Below are 9884 nucleotides of genomic sequence, written 5' to 3' on the forward strand. Positions count from 1 at the left end.
TCACGAATAAAGTATGGACTATTATATGCCGTTGAGAGCGCGCCATTTGGAGTTCTGTAGTTCTAGAAAATCCATTTCGAGTGCAGGGAAGTCAGATTCCAACAGCATCAGCAGTCCTTTGTCAGCCTTTTATCCGAGTTTTGCTCAGGCCCCTCAATTTCAGCCAGAAATTACCTGAAATCACAGAAAAACACACAAACTCATAGTAAAGTCCAGAAATGTGAATTTAGCATAAAAACTAATGAAAACATCCCTAAAAGTAGCTAGATTATACTAAAAACTATCTAAAAACAATGCCAAAAAGCGTATAAATTATCCGCTCATCAATATCTTCCTAAGTCCAAAGCAAAATGTATTGAAGAAACACTAGTAAAAATATCTCTTTTCCGAGCAGTCACATTTTTAGAACAAAAAGTTTTAGACTTTTCAAGATTCACTTTCATGCCAGATGCCTTGCAAAAAATATTAAGAGAATGCATAACCATTTGGACCTGACTCTTTGTAGCCTGACAAAAAAGTAAGAGATCGTTTGCAGACATCAAATGAGAAAATTTTGGGCCACCCCTAGTGACAGAAACTGGTTTTCACACACCCTCGACCACCTTATGAGATATATAGCAAGCAAGTCTTTCCATACAAAGCACAAATAAGTAATGAGACATTGGATCGCCCTGTTTAAGCCTCCCTTCTAGGAGTAAAACTATCCAATCTATTCCCATTCCACATAATAGAAAGAGATGATGCACGGACACAATTTATAATCAAATTAACAGTGATGATAGGAAAACCAAAAGCAGTGAGAGTACTCTCCAAAATCCTCCAATCTACCCTATTATAAGCTTTTTCAAGATCAATTTTAAAAGTAAGAGTACCTTTCTTGAATTTTGTATGCTTCATGAAATTCAAAATTTCTTGGGCCACAATAATATTATTAGGAGCACCACGACCTGGAATAAAACCTCCTTGTAAAGGACTAACAATATCTGGAAGAAAAGGCCGAAGCCGATTAGTCAATACTTTGGTGATAATTTTATAAACAACATTACACAAGCTAATAGGCCTGAAATCCTTCATAAAAGTAGGGTTTAATAAGCACAATCAGAGTTTCCATGATGCTAGGATTTAAGTACTCTCCCCAAAAAGTGCTCTGAATAATATTCCAAATCTCAGTGCCTACTATCTCCCAATATTCTTTAAAAAAAATAAGCTTGAAAACCATTTGGACCAGGAGTCTTAAAAGGCTTATACTGAATACTGTTGACTTGACTTCTGCAGAAGAGAAAGGGTCAATTAACCTAGCACAAGCCTTGGTGCTTAGAGTGGGCATCGGAACATTCCCTAAACAATCAACCTCAACCTCTTCCGTTGTACCAAATAGATTCTTGTAAAAAGAGAGGGCTTCTTCCTGGAGAATATCTGGATCAGTAGACCAAGACCCATCTCTAACATATAATCCATGTACTCTATTATGGTTTCTACGCACCAAAGTCTGAAGATGAAATAATTTAGTGTTTCTATCCCCATACTTGACCCACTGCTCTCTAGATTTTTGGTACCAAAAAAGTTCCTCTTGCAATAAAAGCCTATTATAATCTTCCCTTAATTCACCTTTTTTAATTCTAAGAGACAACACATTGGTAATCTCCAAACGCCGTTGAATCAGATCAATATGATATTCCAGGTTACTTTTTCGCACAAAAATATTTCCAAAAATCTTTGAGTTAAAATCCAAAGAAGCCTGTTGAACCATCTTAAGCCTTTCAGTAACGCCTCCAAACTCTTGATTCCAAGCCTTATTAATAACATGTTTATAAGAAGGATGTGTTGCCCATGCAGTTTGGAACCTAAAAGGACGAGAACCTTTCACTCTGCGGCCACCATGACAACGAACTAAAATAGGACAATGATCAGAATGAAACCTGCTAAGAATTTCAGAATATACCTCAGAAAATATTGTCATCCACGCCTCATTAACTAGAGCTCTATCCAACTTTTTAGCCAAGTCCTTGCCAGCCTGAACTGCTTTATACCAAGTATATCTCCTACCAGTTATTTTAAGATCAAAGAGCTCACAGTCATCTAGAGTAGTAGCTAATAGACTAGCTCTGTGAGAAGAAAAATAAGCACTTGTACTCTCGTCTGGCGCCACAATCTCATTAAAATCACCAACGACCATCCACGGTCAATTATGGCCTGAATTAGTAGAACGCAAATGATCCCAAAGCATACTTCTTTTTTCGAATTGAGGACTATCATACACTGCACTACAAAGCCAAACTAAGTTACTCACACTCACTTTCACTGTGATACATTGGTCAATTTGGTCAATAACCACACAAGAAGCATTAGCAATAGAAGATAGAAACCAAATGCCACCCATGTGTCCTACTGCTTCCTCAATACCAACACAATGAAAACCTAACTTATCCCAAAAATTCTTCAAATTATTAAACATGGTATGAGTTTCAAAGAGAAAGAAGAAAGATGGTTTATATATTCTCACCAAATTTTTGCAATGCACACGGGCCATCTTGTTATATGCACCCCTCACATTCCAGGCTATGATATTGAAACTAACCATAAAAAACAGCAAAAAGGGAGCTCCAATAACAAACCCGAGACTTAACATGATGTCCCTGTCTTCGACGATCCCGCCTTTAATAGACTCTCAAGTTGCAGCATAATTTTCTCCGTCGAAACTTGCGCCACACCCGTCGTCGATGCTCCATCCTTATCTACTGGTAAATTCTGCAAAGAGTTTGGGTGAGGACACTTTCGCACAGTGCTATTTGTTGTCTCAGCTTGCTATTGATGATGAACATTGTGCCGGGTTTCCGAAGAAGCCACACTAACCGGTTTTCCAATATTGATGCCCCTGCTTAATTTTACTTTGGATCCAGTAGCATGTGTTGTACGTTGGTGATTAGGTCTTGTCCAAGTATTGGTAGCCTTATTAGGAGTCTTCTTTGCTTTTGGTTGGACTTGATGGGTGCTAGGAGAAGGCTTTTGACCCATTTTATACTTTCCTTTCCTAATCACTTGAGTCCAGCCTTCCAAATCCTCATGTTGTGCATGGTCTACATGAACAACATGCAAATTACTCTCCACCAAATCTGGAACAGCAACATTTACAGTCTCATCTCAAAGAATCTTGCCAAAATTAAAACTTGCCTTTTTCACATGCACTGGATTTTTTGAATTTGAATTTTTTGGCTGCTTTGCTACATTGCCGACTACCTTGGCATTAGTTCCTCCTGTCGTATTGCTGTCAGTCTTGCACACCTTCATATCATGACCAAACTTGAGACAGGAGTCACAAATAAGGTGAAGACTTTCATATTCAACCTCATATTCAACACCTTCAACAAGAATCTTCTTAGTCACTAGAATTCTTAGTCACTAGAATTCCTAAATCTATCTGAACACAGGCTCGAGCATATCGTTTTCTTTCAGCTAATTTTGTTGCCAAATCAACCTTGACGGGAATGCCAACTGCAGCCGTAATACGGAGCATTGCATTTTCTTGGTAGCACCAAATTGGTAAGTCGAAAATTCTAATCCACACTAAAGTTGCTCCAAAACAGTTTTCACTTGATCTAAAATCTTGATCCCAAGACTTCACTGTCACAATTTTCCTCAATCATCCATGGACCTCCTAAGAGAACCTTTTCTCGCTCCTCAGCCACATTAAACTTCACAAGAAAGTAGTCAAACTCCACGTCTAATAAATCAAAACCTTCCTTAATCCGCCATACCGTTCGGAGTTTATGAGACAATGCAGTGTAGCTATAATGTTTACCTAGCATCTTAATCACTATAGCATTCTTATAAGGTTCTGCCAAACAATTCTTAGTTTCTTGGGTAAACATGCAAGAGATCTCCTTACTTTCTAAAAACTACCAAGTGAAAAAGTTTTAACAATCTTAGAATCCACAACTTTATCCTTGAAAGAAACCTTCAAAGGTTTAGAAACCCCTCCCGAAATATGATCTTCCTTTTCCTTAATGCAATCTCTCCCCCTTATCTCTTCCGCCGACATTATCGGCTGTCTCGTCGTGTTTCACTCTCAAAGTCTCTTCCCCACTCATTCTGCCGCTTATCTTCGATTTTTAAAATTGTACAGAGTACGGAGTATGTACTCCCACTAAACTCTGATAAATTAACCTATTTAGATTTTTTTTTTGTGACTAACCTATTTAGATTGGTCGTTCATTTATTTACTTAAATAAATATCAAAATTTAAATTTTGTCTTGTATAAATAATAATTTATGGACCAATGACAAATTTTTAAATAGAATTTAGATTTACCATAAATTAATTCTGAACCGATAGGATTAGGGAATAATATCGACAACTAATAAAAAAAATCTATCATGGGCTAATTACAATATTAACCCCGTTAAGAACACACCGGCCACGCTGCGAGCTGAGCAGAACCGCGAAAGGAAGGCGCGAAGAGAGAGAGAGAATGAAGATAGTGACGTACAACGTGAACGGCCTTCGGCAGCGCGTAGCGCAGTTCGGTTCTCTTCGGAATCTTCTCAACTCTTTCGACGCCGACATCATTTGCTTCCAGGAGACGAAGCTCCGCCGTCAAGAACTCACCGCCGATCTCGTCATGGCCCCCGGTTATGAATCCTTCTTCTCCTGCTCCCGCTCCTCCCAGAAAGGCCGTACCGGCTATTCCGGTAACCAACCTCTTCGCAACACTCTTCCTTTGCCCTTCACACTTTCCATGCAAATCAAAACTCTCAAATCGCATTCCCCAATCTATACTTGCTTAGGGCGAGTGGAATTTTTTGTTTATCTTTTAAATATTTGTACGAATTTTGTAAAACAATGAGAGTTGGAAGAACAATCAAATTTTAGAGTAGCTTCTAATAAGAAAAAACTATTTTTCAGCTTTGTCAACTGTGTTGAGAAATAAAAATGACATTTTTTGAAAGTGAGAAACAAATGCGACCGTAATCAAAGTATACAACTTCAAAATCCTTTGTAATGTTATAGTTGTAAAAGTTAACCTCTTTTGTTGATTGGTTGAAAAATTGATTTGCTTGCATTGTGTGTTTGAATGAGCATATGTTTTTGAGTTTGAAATGGCTTGTAATAAAAAAGCAAAAGCTTAGAGTAGTTTTATTCTCAAGAATACTATTTTTTACAAAGATGCCTTAGTACTGTTCATCATGAGGAGTTTTTGGAATAGCATTCTTCCTTTAAAGCAGTGAATTCTGTTGATTGTGTTGTGTAGGTGTCATCACATTTTGTCGTGTGAAGTTGGCATTTGCAAGTGGTGAAGTAGCCTTGCCAGTATCAGCAGAAGAAGGCTTTACTGGTCTTATGGGAAATTCCGAAGCTTGCAAAGTCGAATTACCTTTCCTAGCGGAAGATATTGAGGAATTTTCACAAGATGAGCTTCTTAGTGTTGATAGCGAAGGGCGATGCGTTATCACTGATCACGATCACTTTGGTGAGTGTCCTGTGTACATATGCTTATTGAAATAATTAGAACAGAAAGCTCGCTCCCTTGTTTACCCGGTTACAATTTTAGCATGAATTTATATTTGTTCTGTCCAGTTCTTTTCAATGTGTATGGACCAAGAGCCGGAGGTGATGACGAAGAAAGGATTCAGTTTAAACAAAAATTTTACCAGATATTACAGGTATTTAAAATGTTAATATGGTTTCGGAACAAATTAATTATATGACTAGTGTATAATTTGGGAACAACGTTCGGGATTCTCCAATCCAAACTAATTGGTGAAATTTGAATTAGCTTATTCAACTGTAAAATGGTGATCATAAAACCATTTGCCTCTCATATATTTAGCATAAACCCGACTGAAATTAAATCTGGTAGTTTCTCTTTGTTTTTTTTGGTGTATGCTGGCTTGTAAATTATTCTTAGGAAACTGTATTTAGTTTTAAAAAATTTGGATATGTTAATATCAACGTTTGTACTCAATTTTGTTTCCTCTGTTTCTTTGTTTTGAAGAGCCGAGGATTTTCTATGTTTTAGTGTTTATCTTGTTCTGTTTCATTGATATTTATAGTTTCTCTATTAGAAAAGATGGGAGTCTCTTCTGCATATGGGAAGGATAATAATTGTTGTTGGTGATCTCAACATCGCGCCATCTGCAATTGATCGATGTGATGCAGGACCTGAGTTTGACAATAATGAGTAAGCTGAATGCCAGAGTTATATATGAAGTACTTCACTACTTCTAAATATCAGTAATATGCTGCGAATCATTTCTTCACCTGAATTTTGTGTAGGTTTAGAAGATGGTTCAGATCAATATTACTTGAAAATGGAGGCCAATTTTCTGATGTCTTCAGAACAAAGCATCCTGATAAGTATGGTGCTTGAGCTACATTTATTGTTCGATGTCAGTGGTGCCAAAACTGTTGGTCAATTTTTATGTTTCGATATTTTATGCAGAAGGGAAGCATATACATGCTGGTCGCAAAGTACAGGTGCTGAAGTATTCAACTTCGGCAGTAGAATTGACCATATTCTTTGTGCTGGTTCATGCTTACATGAATCAGGTGACATGCAATGCCATAGCTTTGTAAGATGCCATGTTCAGGAGTGTGACATTTTGACACAGTATAAACGGGCTAAACCTGAAAGCATACTAAGGTAATATGCATGCATTGCATATGATGTAAGTTGTAAGCTATTTATTCTGAGTTATTTTGGAAAATAATTTTAAATATTTGGTACTACCATAACATGCCCTTTGTTATGTACATGGGAGCTGCAAATATCATCTCCTTCCTTTTGCAAGTTGTGTTTCTTTTGTTTAGTTGACATATATTTGTGCATCTTCTTCCCACTTATGTGGTTCTTTAGCAGTACTGTATCATATGATCAAGATTAGTGCTGTATGCCTTTCTTGACACTAGAATATAAGTTTTAACCTTATGATATGCTCAGTGCACACAGATGGAAAGGAGGACGGAGCATCAAGCTGGAAGGATCTGATCATGCCCCAGTTTTTATGACTTTAGTTGATATTCCTGATGTCTCTTTACATAGTACTCCCTCTTTATCTTCTAGATATGTTCCCATGGTTCATGGCTTACAGCAAACTATAGGTATAAACATGAATGACATTTAAATAAAAAAAGAAGAATTTAATGTTTTGTTGTTTCTGAGCCTTTTTCTTGTTTCCAGTGTCAGTTTTGATGAAAAGACAAGTTTCTGAGGGCATCGAAGAACCAGTCGAAAAAACTGGTTTGCCTGCCATGTTTCCATGTGATAATAATAATTATCCTCCAAGCCAGGGTTCTGAAGGTAGCATTTTGGAGTTCAACGATACTTGTGGAAGTTCTTCTCAGGAGGCTGTTTCAAAATCAGGAAGTGAATATACAAAATCAATAACCATGCAGTGCAATGTATCCAAGAAAAAGGCTAGAAATCAATGGTCCCAGCTCTCCCTCATGTCATTTTTCAAGAAAAGTTCAAATATTGAAAATGGTGCCAATGACTCTTGTACTGATAATTTAGATAATAAGACAGAAACCTCACAACCTGACCCTTGCGAACTTGAAACTCAGTCGGTGTGTGATAATAGTGACAGTCCCAAGCAATGTAGCTTGGATACTGATGCATGTGATCTGAATTTAGCTAAACTAACTGAGAGTTCTATAAAGAAAGAAAAGAGTAATATGGCTTCACTGGAATGGCAAAGAATACATCAATTGATGCAGAACAGTATACCACTCTGCAAGGGCCATAAGGAACCATGTGTTGCTCGGGTAGTGAAGAAACAAGGACCCAATTGTGGACGCCGGTTTTACGTTTGTTCCCGTGCTGAGGTAATTCACCTCCGTAGTGGTTTTGAATATCATGCTTCTGCTGCAAATCATGCATCTTTTCTGCCAATTCAGACTTGTGTTAATATTAACATGTGTTTCTTCTTACAGGGGCCTTCGTCTAACCCGGAAGCAAACTGTGGTTACTTTAAATGGGCTGCTTCAAAGTCTAGGAACGAGAAAAGCAGCCACTGACATTTTAACCAATGAACTAATAATGCTTATGGAGTTACCAGCTTCCTATTTGAAAGAGCTGCCTCTCCTGATAATCCTCCCTGTAGATTCCCGTTACAGGTATGAATCTTAGTCATAATCAACCGCATGCATGAATCCGCCTATCAGAGATTGTGGGCATTTCTCCATAAAATGAGAAAAACAAGGACCAGACTAGGAATTGTATAGAAGTGTTAGTCGGCAAGAATGCTCCTTCTCGGCACGTGATCCGTACTTCCATTGAGACCCGACGCCCAGACACCAAATCATGGCGACCGGTAGCTATTTCGACATTTATTTTCTGGAGTTTCTGCTGTAGTTCTTGTTTCTATGCCATGCTTGGTCTAAAATGTGCCCATTCAAGATGAGTAATGGTTTTACTTTGACTGTAACTTATGGATTTTGTTCTCCAGTTCATTTCTTTTTGGCTGAAAGCTTAACTAGAGGCTAGTGGCCACTTGAAGATGTAGAATTGTGGTAATTAATTATCAGGGTCTATGATCCATTGGTGGTAGATTCCACATATGAAGAATACAGTGCAATTAACATTACTTTGGTGCACTACTTTGTTCAATGTTCAGGGAGATAGCCTATGAGTTTCAGATCCTCTATTTATCCTCATAAATGAATGCTAAGATTTGATTGACTTTATCATTCTAAATAGACAAACAAAGAATGCCAAGTTCCCATGGAAGCCTTATGTCATCTTTCATATACTTCTCTTTAACAGTCTTGATTTTATTTTTAAAAAAAGAATCATGAAAAGATGAATTATCCTCTGACTAAAATCTTATTTTGTATTAATTAAGAATATAAGCATTGTGATTGACCAATAAAGAAAAAGAAAAGAAAGAAAAAAAATGCATTTAAAGTGAGAATAAATACAAAGGATAATAGCAACCTTAACCGAAATACTAACGGGTTTCTTATCTTGGTTATCTTGAAGCAATTTTGCAACCTTAGCTAATTAACAATCTTACCCTACCATGTGGTGTTGAAGACAAGATTCAACATCCGATTGTCAACTGTCAAGATTGTAAGACACTAACATATGCCATTGTGTGCCATTGACTTACGGTGCCACCAAAATCCAAACACGCACCAGCTGTATAAGTACTACCTTCATTGCGCCCATTATAAGCCAATGGATGAGAATGTTATTGCAATCAAATTTTAGAGAAAACAATAGCCATATAAGAGTAAACATTTAAGTTGGTTCTTATCTATTCTTTTGAAGGACAAAGTGATTCTTATAAAAAAAAGAAAAAAAGGGACACTATAGCTCCTGATAATACGATTCTTCTATTAAAAAAAATTCATTAAATAGTAACAAAAATTAGTTTTGTAGAAATTTTATTTGTAATTTGTAGAAATTGTAAATTCCCACAAATTATTAATAAATTTATTTTTAAAATTTTTTTTATTAGTAATAGTTAAGTGGAGAAAGATCATTGCAAAAAGTGACATCACAAGAAGAAAAAGTAATTACAATACTAAAACCTATCAAAAAGGAAAAATAGCTTCGACAAGAAATGAGAGAAGAGAATGGGGATGTTGATGGTGTTGTTGTTGGTATTGACCATAGTAGAAGAGATAATGACGATGACAAGATATGATTGCATAATTGAAATAGTATAGATAGAAATTATAATGATAACGAAGAGAAAGACTTGATAGTGATAATGGTAGCTAGTCTTATTGTAGAAAAAAAAAATTGTGAGGAGTTTAAAACTCCCAAAAATTACAAATAAAAGTCTTACAATATTAATTTCTGTTACTATTTAACATTTTTTTTAACAGAAGAATCGTATTATCTTTGTTAGAGGCTGAAATGTTTTTCTTTTTTTGGATG

General features: G+C 36.6%; 1 protein-coding gene across 1 annotated transcript; it reads left to right on the forward strand.

Annotated features, from left to right (window-relative positions):
• Nucleotides 1–4410: 4410 nt before the first annotated feature.
• Nucleotides 4411–8606, forward strand: LOC127743850 (DNA-(apurinic or apyrimidinic site) endonuclease 2). Its single transcript, XM_052256027.1, has 9 exons — nt 4411–4689; nt 5250–5468; nt 5576–5661; nt 6064–6179; nt 6275–6355; nt 6441–6641; nt 6939–7099; nt 7179–7822; nt 7931–8606. Exons 1-9 carry the CDS (start codon nt 4470–4472, stop codon nt 8012–8014), a joined length of 1812 nt encoding a protein of 603 aa, XP_052111987.1. The 5' UTR covers nt 4411–4469; the 3' UTR covers nt 8015–8606.
• The last annotated feature ends 1278 nt before the right edge of the window (nt 8607–9884 follow it).

The sequence above is a fragment of the Arachis duranensis genome, unplaced genomic scaffold, assembly GCF_000817695.3.
Source record: "Arachis duranensis cultivar V14167 unplaced genomic scaffold, aradu.V14167.gnm2.J7QH unplaced_Scaffold_165934, whole genome shotgun sequence".
In the NCBI taxonomy this organism is placed as follows: Eukaryota; Viridiplantae; Streptophyta; class Magnoliopsida; order Fabales; family Fabaceae; genus Arachis; species Arachis duranensis.